Source organism: Dipteris shenzhenensis, chromosome 27, assembly GCF_047967505.1.
Source record: "Dipteris shenzhenensis isolate YYH24624 ecotype China chromosome 27, Dip_SZ_1.0, whole genome shotgun sequence".
Classification (NCBI taxonomy): Eukaryota; Viridiplantae; Streptophyta; class Polypodiopsida; order Gleicheniales; family Dipteridaceae; genus Dipteris; species Dipteris shenzhenensis.
Genome location: NC_141622.1, coordinates 39,840,262 through 39,866,080, shown reverse-complemented (window position 1 = coordinate 39,866,080; position 25,819 = coordinate 39,840,262). Strand labels below are relative to the sequence as shown.

Here is a 25,819-nt window from a genome sequence, read left to right as displayed (position 1 = left end):
TTTGACTGACTTATCTTTCTTTTCCTCGTCTTTCTCGTATGCTTTTCTCATGTACCTTTAAAATTTCTACTTTAATATATTTAGTGCATCCATCTTTCTCGCATAAAGTATATCTACCAATAATTAATTTACTTTTATAACTTTACTTATATTTTACTAATGTTCCTTTTTTATTGATTTTTATTTTCATAGTTTTAGCATTCATGTCATCTGCTATCTCACTCTTTTCCTCTTATTTAAATTGTATGCATTCCTTTAGTATTGTCATATAGGGGTGTGTGTGTGTGTGTGTGTGTGTGTGTGTGTGTGTGTGTGTGTGTGTATATGTATATATATATATGTATATATATATATATATATATATGTATATATATATATATATGTAAATGTATATATATATATATATATATATATATGTAAATGTATATATATATATATATATATATATATATATATGTATGTATGTATGTATGTATGTATGTATGTATGTATCTATTTACATAACTACACTTATTTATATATTTGGTGCACTGGTGTGTTCTTTTTTAACTTATTTATCCCTAGTTGTTTAAGCAAATACTTAGGCGAATCATATTTAGTTTTCTTTTTACCTAATTTATATTACAAATAATTTCATTCCTTACATACTTTTTGCTCATTATGGCTACGAACTACCCCCCAATTTACAATAAGTTCCATTAATTTACAATAATTTTCTTTCATAAAGGTGTGGATTACCCCCCTAGTTTTAAAATAAATAAATAAAAACTCTCTCTTATAAGGGAGCAAGATCCCCCATTTTATTTTTTTAATTTTAATTGCCAAAATTTTTAAATCATTTTAGAATCTTGGTAGGTATCCTTCTCTATGGTATAAGTGATAACAATCTAGGGTCTACAGGCATTACCTATCTTCCCTCACAAAACTATGATGTTCTAACACATTGTTTTGTCTAGATGGTGGCAGACCCCGATGAGACCAGGCAGGTTTTTCTTATTCGCATTGTGATTATAAATACCCTCTGTCTTATTATGTTTGTCGTTAAGATCATTACATCACATTGTTATAATAAGGCCCCTCCATCATATTATATTTGTCATTCAGATCACTACAGCATAATTAGTGCCCCTCTATTGATTTGGATTCCATCATCGCATTGTGTTGACTGGGTTCCTCTTGTTTAATTTCTCCTCTCATGATTGTTCTGAAGCCCACGATCCCTTTATTTTATGGTTGTACTTATAGATGGATCCATTACAGAGCCCTAGTGTGCTAGATTCTGTAGAAGAAAAGCTTACGAAATTTCTTGAGAAAGTACAATAGCATCATCGACACTCTAAGGTATCTCAAATGTTTAACTGTGACTTCCCCCTTGAAGAAAATCTTGTCTCAATAGCCTCTTATCTTGAAGACAAAGAGCAAGAATTCTAGGCTGTCACTTCAAATGGTGCTATGGTGTCTAGCGATGACAAATTGATGCACATCAAAGACATCATGTAGTCGGATGTTATGAGGAAAAAGTCAAACACAACTCTTGCCTTTTCCCCAGAGAACATGAAGAGGATAGAAAAAAAGTGTCCAATACTTACATGTTATTTCCAATGACGATGATGAAGGTAAAGAGATAGCAAAGGAAGCAAATGAACCCCCTCACGTGGAAAGAAAATTTAGAGATGAAGTAGAAGATATCAATTTTACTGAAGATAGGCATCTTGGTGTGAGTATTTCAATTTTCATGCTCTCTAAAAAAACACCCTAATCCATGTTAATGAGGTCATCTCCGCAAATGAGAGTGGGGACATTCCAACAATAGTCCTCCCTTCTGTCAAATTTGGTGACAAATAAATATTTGTTGATGATAGATTTTCTCTCTTTTTTTGACTCATGGTGGGACTATTGCCTTACAATTGTCACTCAGACCCTTGAGGAAAATGAAGGATTTATAAATGAGGACACTGAGGAAAGGTATTTCCAAATAGATTTAAACATCAGTGATGACATGAATTTTGTAAAGCTTTAGACATCTTAGAGGATACATACAGGGATACATTAGAGTATGAAGCAACCTTCCCACGATTGAAGAATATTTCCATGCTATGGAGCAAATATTGAACATATTTCATATGGGAGAGCCAATGGAATCTTAAAATGTTAAAGGCCTTGAAGACAATAGATGTACAGTAGACCTATGGACTGATGAGTTACTTGTTTCTTACAAAAATCAAAAGGTGTGTGAGTGATTACAAACATTGTTGTGATGTTCATTCATATATTATTGCTATTGTACTCAATATTTGTCATTATATTTAAGTTGGTTGCATCCAAAGATGATTTTATCAAACGTGTTAAGGGAAACCATATTTACAACCTAAGAAAGGACCCCTCATTAGCACATTTCGTCAAATCGATGAAATTTCTAGAGGTGATAATAGTCCACGAGAAGTTTTCGAAGAACAATGCAGCTTTTCCTCTGTTTGCACTCAAGATGTTGTTCAGATATCTTGGCAGGTATCCCATGAGGGGGAATTCAGAGAAATATGTTATTTTGGAGAAACAGTTAGCAATTTCCATTTTTTGCCATTCCCTCAAAATATTATCTTTGAGGAGCAAGTATTATTTAGCAAGCATGACATATGCACTGTCATGTGGGATGAGCGATCTCGAGCTGTTGGCTAACTTTGGTAAATAGGAATTGATTAGATCCAGAAAAGTGATTTTACCAAGGGTCTCACAAATACAAGATGAAAAAGATAAGCTTTCACCTTCAAAAAGTAAAAGTCTTAATGTAGAAGAGTCTGATCAAGAAGAGTAGGTGGAAAAACTATAATTTAAATTGTGAAGGCACTATAATTTACATCATGGAGAATTCTATGTTATAAATTTCTTTAATAAATCATGGATCATTGTATATCCAAAACGTTTAACCCCTCTTCTCCCATATCATGTCTTCTAGGAATGTTCGTAAATCTCTCTTGATTAAAAAATATATTCAAGGTAATCCTACTTGAGGAGGTGATACACGGTCCCATAATGTCTTTAAGAGGTGTAATGAAATTATTTATTTCTCATCAGTAGTGAGCACACCATCAAGTAATAAATTCCCAATTTGACTTCATCCACTAAGTGTGCAAAAGTGACCAAAAGAGTCGAACAAAAATGATGAGTCAAACAAAGTTGATGCCCCCAAGTTATGGGAAATTTTCAAGATTTGAAAATTAGTAGGATAATGCATTGCACAATTGTTTCTCCCCTACTAACACGTCCTTTGCAAATCAATTTGTAGAAGTGGCCAAGGCTTCCCACTAATATGGTGGACACTTTCGCCACCATTCTAGTTATAGGTATCATATTCGTTGACAAGGCAGTGCCCATCATCACAGTAAAGATCAAAAAGCACAATGTACATGAACATTATATCCAAAGTCCTCTTACAAAGATTAAGATGTATAATCTAAGTTAGTATCCCTTTTAATTTTGAATGGTGAACCAGCAATCAAGAGTCTCTCAAGGAATGCTTTTGGATGTAGGAATCACCATTAGAGGACTATGCACTACAAGGTTAGCTTAGTCGTTTTATTGCCATGGAAGAAATGCTTATCCTTTTCCCTAGACTCAAAAGCACCAAATTTCTTCAGGCTTAGGTTACAAAGATTATGACAATTCGAATAGAGGATGCTGAGGTCAAAATTCTCAACAACTTGAGCCAATTTTCAAAAGGATACAAACCCCAAGGCTTGCATATCAATGACCAATTTGCATAGGATGTAGAGACATTCTAGATGGAGGCAAAAATCTTCCCAATAGGATGGATTTATCTATTCCCAGTGCAATCGAGATCTCAAACAACTCCAAAGGAATTGCCTAAAGAACCTCTATGTAGCCTCTGCATGGCCAACTGCAAGTGGCAAAAACCTCTTGGTTTTAGACTTTACAATATCTCCCTATGCGGTTTATACAAATAGCACAAGATTTCTAGCATGGTTTATAGTTTTTAAAAGTTTAAGAACTTCTTACTGTTGTATCTAATTAATAAAACTGTCATCCAAGGGCACTTAGTGCATTGGATGGTATCGGAATTCTAATTTTACATAATTCAGAGACCCAAAAAGTCCCATGTAGGAGCAAATTGTTTATCTCAATTTTAGCATCTCAAGAAGATAAGGGAGTTTGATTGGGATCCAAGATGCACATCTATTTTGTAGCTGATATCTTGGAGCATGTGTACAACAAGTTGCTCCAAAGCATCTCCATAACAACTTTCTTTAATGAGATGCCCCAAGAAAGATATGAAGGTGGCTTTGAAGGCTTGGTAGTATACCCTTAGTGGTGTGCACAATTATAAAAGTAGGGTGCAGATGATGTACTTAGAAGATCGGTATTTTCACTTGAACAAGTAGTGGTACTCACTAAATGCACCGTGGCCTACCTTAGATATCCATTTTGGAGTCGAGGTAATATCGAGGGAGCCTTTGTAAAGTTGGGCTATGGTGGAGCAAATTGTTTTGAGATCTCATCAGTTTAGCACTAAATGCAACATCTATCAAAAAATAGGAAGACCCCTTCCCTAGGACCACATTTCACATGCTCCTCTAACCGAATCTGCCATAGGACGCATCTTAAAGGGCGTTCTATTCATTATGTGTACCACTGTGTGGAGGCAGTTGATAGAGTGAGCAGGAAAAAGCGGGCAAGCCCAAAATAGTGAGCGAGAATCTATTGAAGCAATAGGAAAATCAAGCAAGCAAAGGAAGAATCTAAGTGTTCCAAAACATAATTACTTGAAGCAGAAAGTATTCAAAGGGGGGTTATGTGTCACATTTCTTAAAATTGACTAGTCCAAAGTTAAGGACTATTTTAACGTGAACCCATTTGGGTTTCACAAGACTCGAGGGGGTCACTCATAAACATGTAACATAGCACTTTAGTAAATTTAGGAGTATTTTGTTAATGGTGAGACTTACATGCCGTTTATGTGCATGAGGGGATTTATAAAATAGAAACTTAACGTAATTTATATATGTAGATTTATGAAGGGGATTTATAAAATAGCAACTTAAGATAGTTTATATATGTGGATTTATAAAGGGGTGTCACAATTTTAAGATTGGAAATGTAAACACGTACAGGGGTTTAGCGAATTACAGGGTAATTTTTAACACGTTCTTGCTCGCACATGCTTTATGGGTTTATGAAGAGTGACCCCCAGAGCGCAATTAAAAAAGGTAGAGGATGTTAAAATTTGGCTATTTGTTTTGCCGAAATGGATAGTGTCTTCTCACTCCCTATCATGGGAAACCTTGGCTAAATGGTAGAGGATGTTAAAATTTGACTATTTGTTTTGCCAAAGTAGACAATGTCTTCTTGCTCCCTATTATGGGAAACCTTGCTTTAAATTTGATGCAACAAATCGGCCCAAAAATCATAAAATTCATGTTCTAATGCACACAATTTCTTTAGATGGTGCAAAAAGGCATGATATTCATCTAAATCATGCCTTGTCATTTGAGTTGATATGTAGTCTTATGCCATTTGGATTTGGCAATCAAAAGATGCAAAAATGTCAAAAAATCATCATTTGGGCAAAAAAAACCAAAACTTGATAGCTTGCATAGATACAGGGATGTGAAATGCCATCTTTTGGGCCAAAATAGGAAGCACATTAACGCACTCCCAGTTTTGGCCCAAAAGATGCCATTTTCACTCTTTTGATTTACAAGTCTCAATGATTTCTAATTAGCTGTATAGCCCAGTAGTGACTCCGCGTGTCATGGGGATCTTGGAGGAATGCCGACGGAGACTCCACTTCCAAACAAATCCTTGAGAGAGCTTTCATACCTATCACTTGTATCACGCAAGTGCCTACGAGATTGTGTCAATGTGATTCTACAAGAGAGGATGGAGAGGGGACAAGGGAAGGGAAGAGAAGAGGGAGAGAAGGGAGTGTGGAAGAGAGAAGAATATTGAAGGGAGGGAAGAGAAGAGGGAGAGAAGGGAGTATGGAAGAGAGGGGGAGATTGAAGGGAGGGAAGTGGCAATCATAGGGCAACACACAACATATGGAGAGGGGACAAGGGAAGGGAAGAGAAGAGGGAGAGAAGAGAGTGTGGAAGAGAGAAGAATATTGAAGGGAGGGAAGAGAAGAGGGAGAGAAGGGAGTATGAAAGGGAGGGGAAGATTGAAGGGAGGGAAGTGGCAATCATAGGGCAACACACAACAAATGGGGTCAAGTTACACATCAAATCAAATGGCAAGGCATGATTTAGATGATTATTACGCACTTTTGCACCATCTAATAAAGTCTCATGCACTAAAATATGAATTTGTGGTTAATTTGTTGCACTGGTTGGAGTAGTGGGATGTAAGAGTGAATCATTGGGGGGGGATGTTTTGGTAGTAACAAAGAAACATGGGTTTTGTTCCAAGATTGAATAGAGTTTAAAAAGCTAAGCATTTACATATGCATGAAATATAGACGAATCGATTCAAGGAGTCCTTGGAAATGCCCCAATTGTGTGGAAGATTGCATTGATATCAATTACTATGGTGAAAAGAGAGAAGTTAATTGCAGTAGGGTTTGTGTTTGATACCAATGATGACTTGGCAATGAAACATACCAACTCTCTTATGGGGAATGTGAAATTAGTGTTAGTGGCTCTAAAGTTATATGCATATTTAACCTTCTAGCATTGAGGAAACATATGGACTTTTGGATAAGTTATATTTTTTTGCTACTCAAATAAGCATAACAATCCCTCTCATAATGGTCATACTTGCCACAAAAATGACAATTTCTAGCCCCTTGTGCGTGGATGGTCTACCTCTACCATGGTTGGGGATTCTCCCCGTTCCTCTTTGCATGTAACCACCACCGCTTGGCACATAATTATTTCTATCCACATGAGATTCATGAGCATATGAGGCTCTACCACAGCCTCTTGGAGGTCCACTACTCTCTTTAGAATCACCCCTCCCTCTCTTACAATAGAACAAATTAGCTCTTCCACTAATACTTGACCCTTTTAGTCCAAGTTTCACTTCTTCTGTCATGCATAAGGCAACCAACTATTCAAAATCCGGCATTGAACCTCTCACAAAGATAGATGGGTCCAAGGACTTTATATTATGGCCCTAGTCCATTCAGTGTGATGGAAACTAGGTCATTCGTTCCATTGTATAAAATGGAAATAGTACTATTAGAACCTATGCCATGCCATAGGAACTCCAAAGAATGCCTAATAGGCATACTCACAATGAGCAATGATCGTGTGCCAACAATATTTCATCTTCAAGAATGTGATTGCGCATATATTTAAACAATAACCATGGGTGAATACAAGTCATTGTCTTATCCTACTCAACCCTATGAATTATTGAGCCATAGGCCTCATCCCATATTCATGTCTAATATAGGCTTAATTCTTTTTAAAACATGCATTTGGTTAGTTATTTATTTCTTCAACTAGTTTGTACATATTCCTATTTTGATTTCTTTATACCAATGTTTTTTTTATTGCAGAATGTTGCTTTTCATAATCAAATAATATTTTTGAATAAATTTACCAAAAGTGAGAGAAGAGTATCAATTATTTACATAAGTTAGTAATTCTTCAATTACTCTTTGGTTTTGATACATATTCCTTATTTTACTTTTTAATAAATTACATATTATTTCCAATTTTTTTAAAATAGTTCAATTCATTTATTACTTATAATATAATTATCTAATAATTTAATTTATTGTTATTGACATATTTTATGAGTAATACTATATTTATTTTTTTAAGAGGTAAAAGAAGTACGGAGAAGTGTTAGTTTCTTTAGATATTGTTCATGCAATAGTTTATAGTTTGGGACGAGAACATCCCAAAGGTATTGTATATGTAGAAGATTGGGAGGAGCTACCAGAACATAATAAGTTAACTTTACAAAAATTATAACTTTCTTGTTTTTCAAGGTGTTGTGTACGGAAGAGGTGAGAGGCAAGGCAGGGTCTTGCAATTTTCGCAAAATGAGTAAGGATGAGATGTCTCAACAATATGACGATGGTCGAATGAAGTGTGGGGTGCAGCGCGTTGCACTTATAGCTTTCAAAACCTAAAACCTCCCAAAAAGACAAAATTGTAAAAAACTCAAAAGCTAAAGAAGCTACATATCCCCCCACAAGAAACTCCCTCTTAACCTTAGCCTTTGTTGCTATTTTGCTTCCAACTCGCTCTCTCTCTCTCTCTCTCTCTCTCTCTTCCCCCCCCAAACCTATTACATGTGTAAAAAGTGGGGGCACTAAAATGCCCCTCCCCTCTATCCCCACCCCCCCTACTTTCTTGCCCCTTGGGGTACATTGGAAGGAGGGGGTGGCACTTGCTCAATTTCCCACCTCCCCACCCATGCCTCTCTTCCCCCTCCCCCACTATTGTGCATGCAATAGGTGAGCGCTCCCTCCCCCCCCCCCTTTCTCTCTCTCTCTCTCTCTCCCACTTTCTCTCTTTTCCCACCTATTGCACACACAATAGGTTAGGGGATCCCCCTCCCCCTCTCTCTCCCCTAGCCGCCCCACCTCTCTCTTCCCTCTCCCCCACCCCCTCTTTTTCATCACCCCACCTATCGTGCATGCAATAGGTGAGAGGACCCTCTATAAGCCCCCCCTTCCTCTCTCTACCCCACCTCCACTCTTCCCCCCCACTTCCTAGACCATGGCCCTCAAATCATACTTGGAAATGAGAGATAATTACTTATTCTCAACCAAATCATGTTATACAATTGTCTCGAGTCTACCACCATTGGTAGTAGTACTATTATCATCGACAATAGTACAAAGATTAGTACCATCCGAGATACCATCAACAATAGGTGGCATACTACCAATGATAATATCCCAACTACTAGCAATTTATTACGTAAACTCCCAATGGTAGTTGGTTTTTGCCACTAGACAGTGTTGGTTAGGTTTGTGATGAAGCGTTACCTACATTGATGTTGCAGAGCTTGCGAAGAAAACAAGAACCAAATTGGGTTTTATATCAATTTTTACTACTTCAACCTTTACTACTCCCTTCAAGACCATGGGAGTCCATTAGCTTGTTTATGTATCGACCATGACCATCCCGGTCAAGACCACAAGAGTCCATAAGCGTTAACTTTCCATCCTTTCCCTCAACAAGGAGGCAACACACACTTTGGTAATCATAAAGGTGGGATACATTCTCTAGATTTACTAACAAAAAATGCTTAGATTATGCTTCCAATGTGTTATGAGCTCATTTGGTTTACGAACTTTATCTACTTGCTCTACCAAGGGACACTTCTTCAAGCATTTAACTACATGGCCTCCTCAAAGGGATGGCCGAATTGAGATGCAAGCTTCTCTTGCATGCATCCACCTTATTTTGTAGTGGCCATTGGAGATTAAAATATACAACCTAGCATAAATCATAGCATCACCAATCACATAAGATTGAAGTTCATGGCTTAGGCTAGAACCGGAGCTCTTTGAATCTTGCTTAAAGCAATAAGTCATGGCATAATGACCCTCCATAATATCTAGGCTTGAAACCGATGTCATAGGATAGTAGGACAAACCCCACTTTAAGGCCTTGTCGTAGACACCACAATGAACCTTGTTGCACAAGCGTACTTGCAAGGCACATGTACTAGACTCAAGGAGGGCTTCCCCCTTTCTATGTGATTCCTCTAACAAACTAGAGAGGTGATAACCTTAGCCCAATGGACACCAGCTACCAATAGATCCACCACTAACTTACTTAGATGTCTTCAATTGAAATGAAGCCCACCTAGGATCAAAAGCACCACCGTAAGATGTGACCAAAATCAACCAAAATTTAGCATAAAGCTAGGACGTTTGGGACTCCACTTATAGCAGGTTCGTGGTCCTCCAAACCATGAGAGCTTGTGTCGTAGCTACTTATATACTAATTCAAGGTGTCTACTAACAGCAGAACACAATGGGTACTTAAAAAGCAGCAACATTTTCAAACACCCACTTCTAATACCAAAATATCACTTGACAACAATGCAAAACAAAAGACAAGGAACCAGCTAGACCTGGAGAGCGCACTTCCAGAAACATAACGACCTCTCATGTGTACAAGTGGCCCAGCTGAAAGTTTGGCGTTTTTGAAGGATGGGCAACAAGTTTGACAAGTAAAAAAACTGACTGAATTTTTTATCACCCACATTCACATACAAAAGCTCTATAATAAACAAATTTTTAGTCCATCTCAACCCATATATATGTATATAGATGAATCCAGGAACATGCTCAAACTCATCCAACAAATAGTGCAGTTTCAATCTCATGATAGTCACTCAAAAGGTTGCAATAAACTTCATCAACAAGTGTACATTAGCAACACATTGGCTCCTAAAACTGATCTTCAACCCAAACTAAAACACCTCTCCTGTCAAAAAGCTAAAAGCAATTCCACACCAGACATTTGACAACAGAGCAAGCATATCTTTAACGGACAACACAAGTTTGTATCTTTCACATCAAAGGGTCTACTGACAAGTTGAGACACCGTCTATCTCTTCTTCTGAATATAAAACATGAACTATAAGCACGACACGAAATGTGCAACCTTTCTCATACAGTCCATACTGGTCAGAGGAAGTAGTATAAACTGCCACTAGACAGACACTAAAGTCCTAGTACTCCCTCAAAGAAACTGACAGTCTACATTCTCATTGAACGAGTTTAATGAATACATCTTCAAGATGATCTATCTAGCAGCAGTGCTGGATTCAACAATCTGACCTTTCAGCTTTAAAATTGTGGAGTGTTTCTTCCTTGAGCAATCAAAACCTGTGTTCTACATATGTCCAAGACATCTACACAAGTACCAAGAATTCAAACAACACTAAAAGCAGATTGAAGGGTAGATGCTACGTGCGATGCCACCGTTTGAGATGCAAAGGCTTGAATCTGTTTTTTGGCATCTGCAAAAAGGAACATCCAATTCAAACATTTGAATACACATCATATTTGTATATATTCTACTGCAAAGGATGCTTAAATTTTAACGAGGGTGGAATGCTAGAGGCAGATGTTGGGTTGAAGGGTGGTTGTGAGGTGGTGCAACTATATGATAATAGTATGCTTAAGGGACGTTTGGTTAAGCAGAGATTTTGACAAGATATGTTGGGTGAAGAAGAGTGCGTGGACGATTGTCTTATGGGAAGGGATTTGACAGGCTGTGAAACGCATAATAATATAAGTTAAAGGATGTCAGGAAGCAGCAGATTCCATCAACAATCTTACTCCTACTCAATGCCCAACCTAACCAATGCCATTAACACATTGTTAACAACGCTACCAGAGTACAAGACATTATTCCATCCTAGGGAGAGGACGTGTGCATATATCAAGAAATTAAAAGCTATGAAGGATGAAAACATGGTGCCTAATAGCCTCAAGATCAAACCCCCCAAAGCTCTCTATTCCAAACTCGGAGATCCAGTTACAGCTTGATGCCAAGCTCGTTTGCCTTACAGACACTTCTGGTTTGATGCACTCATCGATCACCTTCCACATGCTCTCAACTCTCGTCGATAATTTTGATTCGTATACAGGTATCTTTTCTATTAAGTTTGAGTGGACGCCCTGTGATCATCTTCACAAAATTCAGCTGGGGGGCAGATGTTTTTATCCCATCAGCCATCTTCTGTAAGCAGAGGGCCTGGCATTAGAAACCAGGCACAATCTTCAGGACAGCAGCCCTGATTTCAGCAGGGTCGCTCTTCTTCATGACCCCCCATCGTTCCTTCTTTTAACCTGCATCTCAACGGCCTGGCAAAGCCCTGAGCTCATTTCTTGAAGCTAAGCATCCTTGGGCTGCACAGTGCAGGCAAATCCGCACCAGACACCCCCCCCGCCCCCTTTTCAAACGGGCAAAACAGGAAAAACAGAGGGGCTGGCCAAGACTTTACCAGGGCCCCCGTTGTCAATATCATTTTCACCAGCCCCCTTGGTGACTTTTTATACCAGAGTGAGGAGGATTTTTCCAGCAATTCTAATTGCTGGCCCCCCTCACACGCCTTTTATGATTGGGATTCAAAGAAGAGAGGGCGGTTTCCACAAAATAACCCCAGAATTTTCAGAATGAGGGGACAGAATGCACCATCCCGGCCTCCATGGCAAGCCCACCACCTCCAATCCACAGGACTTCTCGTTCCTGAGAGCCTGTTTTCCGCGGAGGTTTCGTTTTCCTGAAAGACCAGGAAGATGGCAGGATCAAGATTTTCCATGCCTCCCTGTAACCTGTTGGTGTGCAGCCACCCTGCAAGGCGCCTTTTTCAGCTTCTCCTCATCGATCTGGAGCTCTACTTTGGGATAGGAAGACCCCTTCTCAAATTTTTGTAGGATTTCAAATAAGCATGTGCATAATCTCTCCGGTTGTGTACACTCTTTTTTCGAGAAGAAGCTCCTCAGTTTGGGACTCAGTTTCTTCCTTCTGCCTCAAACTTGCTCTAATGATGCCATTCTCTCAGAGTATCAAGCTGTTGCTAGGCATATGAGGCTCCATTGGTTTTCTTAGAAGGGTCCAAACAGCTTAGATTCCACTTTTTGGAAACCCATCCCTTGTAATACTCCTAAGACTTGTCCGATGCTCTCAAAGCTGGCTCAGATTTTTTGCAGGATCTTTTTGGCTCCATGCCACCCTTGAAAGCCAATCCGAATACCATTATAAAGCCAGCCGGCAGAAACTCTGGGTTTAGCTATTTTGGACCATTCTTGGTACAGGGCAGAAGCCATAAGACATCTTTCGAATACATATCTCTATGCACAGGTCCCTTTTGTTAATATCCAGGAACTCAAGGACTGCTTGGCCTTTTGCATTCACTGCCCCTCATGCATCTCAAAACAAGAGTCCGATTTCTTGCTCCTGGAGAGGGGCTTTCGGGTTTGTGCCCTCTACTTTATGTCCAAAGTCCATAAAAGGGGTGGTAGTTGGCCGGCCCATTGGTGCTTACAACAGGTATGTCTTTGAGCATGCTTCCATTTTGCTTCATCATAAGCTTCTTCCCATCCTCCTGGAAAGGAAGTAGCATTTGCCAGAGTCCCTGACGCTTTTGAGGGAGGTCTCTTCCCTTCGTCTGCCACCAGACATCTCGGGAGATTGAGTCAGAGGAGCACTTCACATTCAGATGCCCTGTATACTATGAGATCAGAGGTCGTTACTACTGTCTTTTCAGAGATGGTCTTGGATCCCTATCTAGTTTCCTATCCTACCCAGACCAGAGATGCCTGGCGGCCTTCATCCATGAGGCTGTCCGACACAAGGAGCGGTTGCTCAGACCATGTAGGGGAGATAAGGAGACACATACTCCAATTTTACTAAAGCTTTAAACCTGGGGGGCTGTTTAAACCCTACCCCTCCATCATGTGTGTTAGAGCAGTGTGTTGGAGCAGCCCTGAGTTCATCCACATGCCCAGGCTCCTTATCTGCTGGTGGAACCCTAAGAGTCTTGCTCATACCCTGTGAGATCTATACTATAGTCGGGTTACATACCTTCACCAACCACATTGGTTTGTGGGCCTGTATACTTTCAATTTTACCTCATCATTGACTTGGTTGTATCTGCAGCTTACCACAGCCCATCTATGCTTTGGTGGATTCTTTTGTCTATTCTACCCCGGACCGTAGGTGGCCTTTACCATGTATTTTGGATCTTTGTTCTCACCTTTGGACACGTGGCATTGTAGCCCTTAGTCCCATATACTATCTTGTATTCATGCACTCCCTTGCACTATAAATTGAGAGAGTCTCTCATTGTTTCCTTGTATTCTGAGGTATGCACTGATGATTGTGGGTGACCACATGAAACACGTTTGGACTCCACACCTGCAGAATCTGTTACAAGGATCTTTCTTTCACTTTACTCTCTTATGCATGAGTGTTAGCTGCTTTTTCCTTCATGTTAGCATATCTTTTTAAAAAGTGCATTTTTTAGCATTTCTCTGGCATTACCGGATTGCAACATAACTAGCCTTCGAGAATCTAATTTTTCCGTATTTTGCTGCCACAGCTAACCGCAGCCATAGAGTCTATTCTGAGTTGTCTAGTGCTACACTCCTTACCTTCCAAACCCCAAAACGCAAATTCTTAACCCTAAACTCCCTTCAGCACAGATAACACTGCTTCAGGAAAACCCATTTTTTAAAGTCCTATATGTGTCTTTCAGCTTCTGAGTATAATTATAAGTAAGGCCCTTTACATAGTCTGAGAGAAATGGTGGAAAGAGAGTAAGGGAGATGCTTCTATTTAAAGGATAGGAACCAAATTGACTGTGAGGCATCATCTTATAACTCAGAAATGATAGCCGAACCTTTAGAACACCATAAAACTTACGCCACAGAAAAGGACCATAACATAACTAGTGAATTCAGGAAACAAAGTTCAAGCTTAAATACATACCTTTCTTGCACTTTGTAAAGCCAATAATATTTGCAATACTAAGAGCCAAGCAAACTCCCACCACCAGAAGATAATCAAGGTTGAGTCTGATAATGGCTATTATTCCAAGAGCCACCCACGCAGCTGCCTGTGAAACACCGCTTAGTGTGATGAAATGTAAACATTTCCATCATACAATTACATAGGCTCTAAAGTATAATCATATTAAGGAAACCATTAGATTACATTGAGAAAATTTGGTGAATCATTTCAACATATGGCAGCACCCTTTGAGAGAACAAATTGCATGATAACAGTAATAAAATGAAGCACTAGCACCTCTACCTATTGCTTGCAATCAATGCATGTGCAATAAGAGCTTGCCAATACATTCATAGCAATTTAAATCCTTATTGTACAGCCCAGAGATTCTATTGAGAGAATCTAGCATGAGTTGGTAATGTCAGGCAGTAATAACAATGCGATTTGAAGCTACCAGTGCACCAAGCCTAAAAGCCATACTATCTGTTACGACATTATTCAAAATTGCAGCAGGGCAAAAAGGGATGCAATGACTAGGATTTCGTCAAACAATTCGAAAGCATTTTGTACGGAGACATTCCCATCACGGGAAATAGATACGTACATTCAGGTAAAGGGTCCACCAGAAAAGCCAGGAATCTTTCTTGTTCAATCTTGACAATTCCTGTGAAATAAAACGCAAAACAAGTCCAATGGCCAAGGTTAACACGGACAACGTCATTATCGTTCAAACTCTGCACGCTTTATGCTAACGCAGTGGAAGGACATTCTTAATGTAGCTGATTTACCTGCTGATCCAACGACTCGAATTGCCACACACTCTCGCCTCGGTCATTCACTTCGTTCCACCAGCGTAGGCCCACAAGTATCCGTCCACTGACATTCTTAACCACCCAGAAGTCTAGTGCGGCAAGCAGCACGGTGATGACGAAGTGAATTGAGAAGTAGTTGAAGAATAGAGACGATAAAATGTAAAATGCGATAGCCAAACCCTGGAAAAGCAATCGAAAGCAAGCAGTGAATTTCGGTAGAATTTTGGCATCATGGCATGGAGTAAACAAGAGATCGAGTATCAAACCTTGAAGAGGACGTGAAAGAAGCAAGTGAGGGGGTTCATATACTTCTCTCCTTCGGCCTGCGAAGGAAAAACAAGAGCGTAAGTCCAGTAAACATGTGATGAACGGAATGAATTTGAGATCCAAAATCATTTGGCAACATCAAATCGATCTTGCGAGGAATTTGGAGATACCATGGCTGGAGATCTTGGTGCTTGTTCGTGCACATGAATACACTAACTTTTTGCTCTTTCTTCTTTCCTTTCTTTCTCTACTTAAAAGGTTTTGCTGCATCTCAAACCTCGCTCACGTGGCATACACGCCACGTGTACCTTTGATCGCTAACCTCGCTCACGTGGCATACATGCCACGTGTACCTTTGATCAGTGGCGGTGTGGACACCTATAGGGACTCGGGTCGCACAGGCACCACACGCCTCAGCCGTACGAACTCTTCCACCTTAGTTTGAAAACCATGAATGCTTTGACAGGGATTGACGCGGACGATTACATGGCAGAAGCTCATCGTTGGCAACGCAGACTCAGCAAGTTTGGCGCACACGAGTGCGAGAAGATGATCAACTGAAAGACTGGGGGTTCAAATGGCCACCCGGGAGGCTTAGTGCGCACTCGCATCTCATTTAATTTGCACTCATGAGCCAGTGAGGGGGTGAAATCGGCACTTGGGTGCACATATTCCCCTCGCAGAAACAAGCCCTTAGAGGAGTTTTAGAGGGTGCATGCGAGTTTTAGAGGTGCAATGGGTTGGCTGCTAGACCTTGACTTGGGTGCCCCCTTTCCTCAGGTCACATCAGGCGCGTGCCTCCACGTGGAGGACACAATGTGACGGACACCCCTTTCCTAGCGTTGGTGTGTAAAGCTACCTTCATCAACACACATGACGTCCCCCTGCAACTTAAGGATTTCCTGTCATTTTCTTTTCCTTGCATCCTTCCCACAATCCCCACACATAGCAAATTTGCCATCCATTTTTGCACAAGGGAGCCTAGAGTGGCATCCGTCCCCAAGAGCCACTTCCTGCACCACACTACCTACAATAGTAGGGAGTGAGACTTGTTGCCTGCCCACAGGCTGGATGGACGGGGAAGAATGGCAGAGAATGTGCATCTATCACTCAAAAAGAGAAATCATTGTTTGATGGACGCCAAGCCCCGATATGTCCGGGTGGAGAGTCGTGAATGAAATGATGTTTATTGCAAGCTTATGTTCTTTCATGATTGTGCCTTTTTCCATCGGTATCTACACTTCCTTGCCTTTTGTTTTCAACCTTGAGCATATCACTTGCAAAATCATGTACCAGTTTTGCACTTTTCAACCATAGCCTACCTATTAGCATGGGCAATCCTCGCTCATTTTCCATCTCAACCACCATGAACCAAGCCACAATAATCTTAATGCATATATCCTTGAGCATATGCTTCGACATAACTGGTCATTGATTTGAGGGATGGTTTCAAGTACTTGGACTTGAGCCATTGTTAGACTTCTTCTGATATGATCCCTAGCCTCCATCAATTAGGACTCCCTTAATCATGTGATTCTTCACCTCAACTTTAACTTCCTTGTCCAAGAGCTTTGTCTTAGTCACTTCGACTCTACTAGTCAAAGTCTCTATCACTAGTTGCTTGCTTACTAGGTGATCTTAGAAGGACTTAGTGTAGTGGGGAACAATTTCCCAAGAGTTGACCTCCCGAAATTGTTGTATTTGATTCGTAAAATGTCTCCCATGCTAGATTGATTTTGTTATGCTTCACTTTCCAACTTGTCTCTGCTTTGGCACTAAGCTTGACTATATAATGCTTTTTCTGCATTTTGATTCATTTGTTGACTACACTTAAGCTCTTTTCTCAACTATACCAAAGGCTCTTTTTGCTTCAATGATCTTGGTTGCCATCTTCTTCTCTTCTTTACAATGAACCCCTTGCTCTTTTTGGCTTTTATAGCTCTTTTGGCCCTTCTAGGTTTCCTTGTGACCTTGTGATCACATTCTCTTTGATATGTGTCGACACCAACATGCCCTTTATAGCATATCTAGTTAGTTTTTCTATAGTCTACAATCCTTGTTTTGGTGATCTTCGTTGGGCCTTCCTTCCCACAGAACAAACATGGCATGTTGACATTTTTGGCCATGTTTGTTTGGTAGGGTCTCTGCCCTCCCTCTCTACTTGGTGGATCTCTGAGGCTCATTTGCTTTTGTTGCTAGTACTCTTTAATCCCCAAATGATTGCATATGTTTGGTAAGCCCTTCCATTTTCACTTGGTGCACTCAGCTTCTCTTTTTTCTAAAGCACCTCTTATTCTCATTCTCTTTGAGAATCTTTTTCAGGTCTCCTTTTTCTATCTTCACTTTTTTTTTTTTTAACAACTAGCTCATATTCTTCTTCTTCACTATCCATGTAGCTCAACACTCAACCAATGTGAAGAAAGCAAAGATGAGCTTGTTGCTCAATGATGATCCCCTTCATGATTGCAATTTTCTTATGCAATTCATTGTACATTCTCGTTTTTTCATTTCCATGTTTCTCAAAATGTTTATCCCATGCTGAGGCCACTTAGCAACCATGAACAAAGCATCATTTCATCTTCAATAGTAGCTAGTTGATTAGTGACATCCTCATTCAATTTGCAAAATTGTACATTGATTCCCTAGCTTTATGCTTGACTCTATTGATCTTGCTAAACTCATGTTGAAACCTTTTCAAAGAAAGATTTCCTCAATGCACTCCATGTCATGAAATGACCATCTATATACTAGTCAAACTAGTCAATGGATCTGTCTAAGACCATCATGGAAAAATATAACAAGTACTCCTTCTTTATGTTTGATTACAATATCACTACTATTTATATAATCATTATGAATGAGAAGAAGGATTTCCACTGTCTCATCCAATGTCCTTTTGAAATTTGATCTTTACCTTTGGTCTTACTATTACTGGTGGCAGATTCACCCTTGGAGTTGCTAGTGGGGTCTTTGAGAACCTCCCATTTTCGTAGAGCATGTTGCTAAACTTGGATTCCTCCCTTGCCTTTATGGATTAGGTGGGATACTCCTTCCAAATCCTTTGTGCCATGATACACATGGATTCCATTTGAAGGTATAGCCTTTGGGGTATTGCTTCCTAGTCCTTTTTGGGTTGATACATCTGAATCCTTATCGAAGATGGACCCTTGAACTTTTGACCTTATTTTGCACCTTCCTTGTTATTTTCCTTGGCGTTTGGACTACTTAGGTTGCTAAAGTTCTTCTATGACTTATATTTCCTTGTTATTTGATGACAAGATTCCAACAAGGTTCATTATTCAATTCCGACTATCCACTCTTCTCTTCTCTTCTCTACTCTCTTAGACATCAATGGATTCTTGCACCCTCCTCTACACCTAGCATTCATTTCACACTAATTCACATTGCTTGCTTCCTATCTTTTGCACTCTTAATCTCCAACGCACTAGGTATCAATGACTATGCTTTTTATACTTGATTTATAGATCATCCCTTGGCAATTTCATCAATGTTAGATTGTTAGATTCATTGGGGTGAAAGTAACTTCCCTTCCACAATTCATTTTAGGCCTAAAACTCAATCTTATTGGTGTAGTGGAAGAGTAACGGCGATCCTTGTTGTGGCTGAAGAGCCACTAGGGACACACTGACTTCATAGATGGATATTTACTCATGACTCTAGCCACTTCTTGGATCTTGGCACTAATTTTGGATTCCATCTCTTTAGGAATTCACTAGTACCTTTTGCTTACTTCCTCCCATCTTGCTCATTCATCATTACAATGTTCTCTTTCCCATTCCTATAGACTCCATCCCAACATCTTACTTCATTGGTGCATATTTAGCACAAACATAAGCAGGATTACCAAATTTTTTTGCTTTAAAGCATGTTGCTAACATGCATATTAAGTTGCTAAGACATGTATTTGGATTGCCTACTATAAGAGCAGGAATCTTCCCACTCTCACAATTGATGGAGATCCTGACATAAACCGTACCGTACATGTAAACATGGCCATCCCTTCCACACTCATAGATCTAAAAGCAGATATACAAGAAAATGCACAACTTAGAAGGCATGGGGGGGAGGGGAGGTGGAATACAAATACTATCCTAAGAGGATAGAACCATCAATCTGCATGGGGAAATTTGTCACGGACATGTACATTATTAAGCAAACACACACACACACACACACATACCTATATGCGTGCATGATCCGAGGTGTATAAGAGAGCTACCCTTGCGAAACAAGTAAAGACTAGAACATTGAGAAGGACGAGTGACCGGAGAGGAGAAGGGGAAGGAAGAGGAATATAGAATTGAGAAAAGAGGATGAGGGGTACGGATCCTAAGCCCTCAAACAAACAAAAAGGGAAAGGAAGGAGAGGAGGGGAAGGAAATGACAAAAGACTGGAGTCACTTGATTCATGGAATGAGAAGGGGGAAGGGGTCCTTACATAGTTGAAAGGGACCTCTCCCCTTTATCTCTAGTGAATAAGCTTGTGGCAATGCAATGGGTGACTGCACTAGTGGAAAATGAGGTCTTGGCATGGCTTGGAAGCATCCACTTTAGGTCCACTTCCATGTTCCCAACACAATCTTGGCACACTCTAGGCACACTCATGGATGCCCCTTTCAATAAGAAATATGCAATAATAAATGTTCTTCCTTCTAGCTTAGGACAAATCCCAATATCTTGTTTCTGAAATACCACAACACACTATAGCATAAGGAATCCCTCCTCAACTCCAAGCTAATGGAATTCAAGTTGATCCAATGGAAACTTGTCAAATTTGGATCATAAGGCCCTTTGTCCAGTAATTGACAACTTTGTATGCACCTTTCCATCAAGCTAGGAGATTTTTATCAAAACCTTTGTCAATCCTGAGGTAGATATTAATGAGAATTGCTATGGGCTACCAAGCACACATTAAGGCTCATCACAGAATCTTTGAGTCTATTATATTTGTAATAGTACTGAGGCCATATTTAAAGATTAGCATTGAGAGATCATTATGATCCATGGCTGCCACCTACATCACATTTTGATGAGGTCTATTTATCCATTCAGTTATGTGGAATCCTACAATCTTGAGATTGCACTAGGCATCCAAGAAAAGCTTAGTTTGATTACCATTAAGAACAACCACATGTAGTTGCACCAGGCCTACTTGCTATTGATAAATTGTGAGCATCAAAGGTTATGCGAGATGTTAAAAATAAATGTGTAAATTTTTTTGGATAGCCATGCTGTGACCTAAAAATATTCGAATCCATGAGAAATTGCATTCTGATTTGAATTGGGAATTTTCAAACCTTTGGACAAGCTACAACTTTGCTTTTGGAAGTGTATCAATCCAACATTCATAAAAAAGTTATGATGCCTAGAAAGTAGCCAAAAGTCGCAATTGTTATAGTTGAAAAAATTGTTTTGAAATGCATGGTTGAAGTCATATATGGCACAGGAAGGTTAAATGTTGATGCCTTGTTTGGAACTGTGAGTAGGGATTGTGTAGTCTAATATTGCTTTTAGTCTGTGTTGACATTTAAATTTATAAGTTGATGTCAATTTATGATTGATTGTTCGGCAATTTTGTGACAACGGCAAAAAGGTGAGCAGGAGCCTATTTTCAAAATTAAATAGCAAAGAATCTACAAATAATTGATACCTTAGTTTAACTACAACTTCTCACTTTACAGTAGCTCTTTCAACTAGACATGCATATTGCAAGTAATGCAAATGACTTAGTGGTTGGATATTTTCTAGAACTTAGTAAAAGCTCATATTTTGTTGATGTGTGTTATGCATTCAATTGGTGAGACCATCATGGTTGAGAGCTTGCAAGTGACATAGATTGTTGGTGAAAAACTCACAAAAGATAGCTACAATGTGTGGTCTTATTGGATGGAGAATCGCCCTATGGGGAAAGGAGTATGGGACTTGATTATCGACAAACATGAATACCGAATTTGCCCAATGAGGAACCATAAAGAAATCTCAAAAGGCAAGGATTCAGGAATCAAGGAAGGTATTTTATTGGATCTCTATATATCTCTTGGACACACTTATAATGCACAACAAGAAGGCAAGTACGCCAAGGAGGCATTGGACATTATACAAAAGATGTGTTAGATGAGCATGGGAGCAAAGAAAATCTAGCTTAAGGAGAGCCTACATGGCATTGGAGAGGTAATCAAAACATTATTGATTATGTGGTGAAGATTAGATATATCACCATAAATTATAGTGTTGAAGATGATGATAGTGTGTCGATCACATTGAATAGCCTCATGCCATAATACAAGTCTTTGGATATTATATTTCTATGCATGGATTTGAGATTGAGATTTTTCTTAAACGTTTTTATGTTTTAAATCCATTTATATCTATTTCATTGATTTTAATTATTAAAAGTCCCTAGGATTTTTCATGCCTATTTTTAGAAAATATTTTTGGAAAATATTTTGCTTACAAATTGAAGCTTCATTGTGATAGTAGTAGTAACTCCTTTATGAGCCAACATGGAGAAAATTCTAATAACTTTTCCCAAGGGTCCTCAAAGTGTTGACAGCCCAAAAATTATAAGGGTCCCTAAGGGGACCCTTATAATTGTGACAACCCAAAAATTATAAGGGTCCCTAAGGGGGTGGAAGTTTTTTTTGTAATGGGGAGTACAAATTCAACATAATGGGGATTCTAAATTCAATAAGGACCCCATGCAAGTCCCCCTATGTTTTTTATATTAAAAACAAGGTTTATAAGGGTTATCCAAACATAAATTAAGGAATATAAAAGGATTCCTCTTGAACCCTATGACTTCCCCTATTGTTATGGGGATCGACAAAGGACTACAAGGGAAGGAAGGGCGAAGCACATTCCCTCTCGCTAGTTTATATTATTCTTAAATACCCATGGTGATAGGCAAAAGAAAATATCAATGGCATATAAAAATGTAAGGGTTAATGGCCTTTTCTAGTTCTAAGCATGTAATGCCTAGCAATTGAACATAAGTAAATATTAAGGTCCACAAAATTATTTTTTTTAATGGTAACTCTTTTATGAGTTACTGATGAATAACACAGGGCAAATGCCAATAGTGTTTGCAAGGGCCCTCAAAGTGTTGCCAAACCCAAAAGAATTACAAGGGTCCCTAAGGGGATGAGAGAGAGAGAGAGAGAGTAGATTAAAAGGTCCCATCAATAATTGAGCCATACAATTAATTCCATCAATTGGATTTTTAGAAAAAAAAGTGGAACATATAAGGAAAAAATGTTTGAGACATCTAAGTTGAAAAATGCAACAACTAGAGTTTGCAAGAATTTCCACCAAAATTAAGAATTTCTAGTAATATTAAGTTTGACAAACACAATATTGAAAAAAGATTTTGAATCCTCAGGTAGTCCAAGGTCCACTTAATTGCCACCATCCAAAAAAATTGGCTGTAAGAACATCAGAGTTACGTTTGGGTAGACAGGTAATGCCTATTTTCCTTGGCTTGTTATCGCTTTACCTAGGAATATAGAAAACCATATGGATTCTTAGGTAATTAAAAAAAGTTTAAGTCACAAGTGAAGATTAAGGAGTGAATGAGTGCATGGGTTGAGAAGGGATTAGAGGAGGTATGGGAGGATTAGTGTGCTTGGTGTGTGGGGTGGTTAAAAAGAGAGTGTAGAGGGGAGATTTCATGGGGGGTACATAAAAGAATAATTCATAGTTGGGGAAGTGTACATGTGTGCATGTGTGTGTGTGTGTGTGAGCGTGCGCGTGTGTGTAAAGAAATAAGTGTTTGTGTGTGTGAGATGCATTTACTAATGAAAATTATTGTGTGTGTATGTGTGAGATACATTTACTAATGAAAATTATTGTGTGTATGTGTGTGTGTGTGTGCATGTGTGTGTGTGTACACACACACACACACACACACAGAGGCAAAGATACTTCCAACTATTGGTTGCAACTAGCTTGCCATCAGATTCTTATTAGATTCAATTTGTAGAACAACTCTTTTATCTTATCCCACAAAGGTGAATATCCTAAATTCACATCCTAGTGCACATGCACATGCACATGCATGCATGAATTAATTTTTGAGAAATGCTTTAGAAAAGTGCACACACACAAACACACATAGGCACACACATGCACATGCTAATGCATACATGCACACACACATGCATGATTGCCTATACTAGGGATATTGTTGAAATTTTTAAGTTGGCATTAGGGCTATTCATTATCATCATTTTTGGATAAAAAAATCATGGAAATAATGTCATCATTTAGGTAACTTGGAAATATAATTAGTGAATAAGATAAATATACCATCGGTAATAGCCATGATGCCATTAGTATCATAATAATACCAACAATATACTGGCATTTAGCAGTGGGAAGATTCTTTGGGTTTTGTTGTCTAATTTTTCCTTAAAAAAATCTTGTGAGCCATGATCATTCGATAAGATATAGTCCATAGCTCTTGTAACTAGCATGTTGGGGTAAGGTGTATCAGAATTGAGTTGTGAGAAGTAGAGGGTGAGGGAGAGAATGTTTATATTGGGGTAAGAGTTTACTACAATTGTAACCCAATGAATGTGACAGACATTATGCGGGCAGGAGAGTGATTTAACGAACTTTTCAAAGATTAAATTTCCCTTTCCTTTTAAATTAGAATCTCTCGGAAACTTGCATGCACCACACCTTTTATTGAAAAATTATGTTTTGAAGCAGTTTAAATGAATTCAAATGATTTAAATTGTTAAAAGTACCTACTTTTATTTGAAAATTATGGTAATTGATGATCAACCAAGAATATACCACTTAATATCTTGTTTTTTTGCATGGCATACCATATAAAATTAGTATTTATCATATGTTAGTAAGAAAACCATATTTTGATAAGCTTGACTGATCCACCAATCATAAAGGAAATAGAATCATTGATTAAGTAGGAATTTATATATTTTTTATTGAAATTTTCAATTTAATTAATTTAAATCACAGGTTTAATGAAAACGATTTAAATCCCTTAAAAGTCGTTTGGTGCCAATTGTGGTTGATGGGCCAAAATTAACCCACCATCTGGGATTTTATATTCCCCCAAGGACTTTCAAGGGATTTAAATCATTGATTTAAAACTATGATTTAACTTGATTTCAAAAAATAAAAATCATTAAAAAAAACTTGATCAAGTTTTCCTTTTTTTGGTAATTGGTGGATTCCCATCATAAATTTTTTCCACTAGCATGTGATAAATATGACATGTATATGGTGTACCATGCAATGAAATGAGATATGAAGTGGTATGTTCTTGGTCAACTAGCTACCATAATTGGCATAAAAATACGTGCTTTTATTAGTTGAATCATTCAAATTGATTTAAAATGTGCTTTTTTAGTTAAAAACATTTTATAATAATGCCAGTATTTCCCTAGCATTTCCTACTTATATACTTTGATTGGTAGAATATGGTCCAACTTGCATGCATCAAACCTCTATTATGTATTGAACAACTTACTAGACTAGACTCTTTGAAGTGATCATGGAGAATAGGATGCTCATCTACAGTTCAAAAAAGTCCTCCAAGTGCAAATTGTTGGCACCTACTTCCAAGGCCCTCTAATGGGAGGGAGGCGAAGGCAGGGAAGGGGGGGAGGGCATCCAGACAGAAGGGTCTATAATACCAAAAACATTTGACCATTTCTTGATTTGTGTGTGTCATCCTTGTGCAAGGGCTATGCTAATCTTCTTTGTATTGTACCCGCTGATCCTTAGTTTACTATGGGTTAGTGAGATGCAAAAGTGCACTAACAAGGATGTATCTCTAATGCCCCTCAACACTATTACAATGTGAGTTATTTCTTTAGGCATTTCTAGAGCATGGTGCTTTGGATGAATCTCCTAAGTCTTGAGCTATTAGATATGCCTAGTTTATTTTTGGAGTCTGGGGACTCCCAAAAATATACTTTAATTTTTTTATTTTGGGGACACCAAAAAATAAACTAGAAATCTCTAGTAGCTCAAAGCCTGGGAGAGTACTCCCACCCACCACACTCCAAAAATCCTAAAGAAATACTTGACATCCCTATAGTGATTTTCACTAACTACTTTTATTTTGCATTAGTGAACCATAATCAACTTACACTAGAAGAGGTAGGGAAACCCAACGCCTTTGGTTTAGTAATAAAGATATATTTTCAAAATGCATTGACAAGATAATAACAACTTTAACAAGTGTTAAACCTCCAAAGAATACATCCAATGATATGATAGTAGAAAAGGGCACCA

At 38.7% G+C, this 25,819-nt stretch overlaps 1 protein-coding gene and 1 non-coding gene across 3 annotated transcripts; both read right to left on the bottom strand.

Annotated features, from left to right (window-relative positions):
- Window positions 1-10,526: 10,526 nt before the first annotated feature.
- On the bottom strand, window positions 10,527-15,809 carry LOC147884289 (golgi apparatus membrane protein-like protein ECHIDNA protein). 2 transcript variants are annotated; one of them, XM_087398533.1, is made up of 6 exons: window positions 15,703-15,809; window positions 15,532-15,588; window positions 15,242-15,445; window positions 15,058-15,117; window positions 14,420-14,559; window positions 10,527-10,941 (listed from the first exon to the last, which is right to left on the bottom strand). In XM_087398533.1, exons 1-6 carry the CDS (start codon window positions 15,703-15,705, stop codon window positions 10,875-10,877), a joined length of 531 nt encoding a protein of 176 aa, XP_087254659.1. In that variant the 5' UTR covers window positions 15,706-15,809; the 3' UTR covers window positions 10,527-10,874. The 2 variants fall into 2 exon arrangements, with proteins under 2 accessions (XP_087254659.1, XP_087254658.1); XM_087398532.1 differs by having other exon boundaries at window positions 10,527-10,953; window positions 14,433-14,559.
- Window positions 15,810-25,217: 9,408 nt separating this feature from the next.
- Window positions 25,218-25,324, bottom strand: LOC147884288 (U6 spliceosomal RNA). Its single transcript, XR_015543728.1, has one exon. It is a non-coding gene; the product is annotated as a U6 spliceosomal RNA (small nuclear RNA).
- Window positions 25,325-25,819: the final 495 nt, after the last annotated feature.

Bases quoted from the DNA above. Each gene is read 5' to 3' on its own strand.
- LOC147884289 (XM_087398532.1), bottom strand. The intron at 15,118-15,241 runs GTAAATCAGCTA...TTTATTTCACAG, and splicing joins TCGAGTCGTTGGATCAGCAG to GAATTGTCAAGATTGAACAA. The intron at 10,954-14,432 runs GTATGTATTTAA...TCCTTTTTGCAG, and splicing joins CTTTACAAAGTGCAAGAAAG to ATGCCAAAAAACAGATTCAA.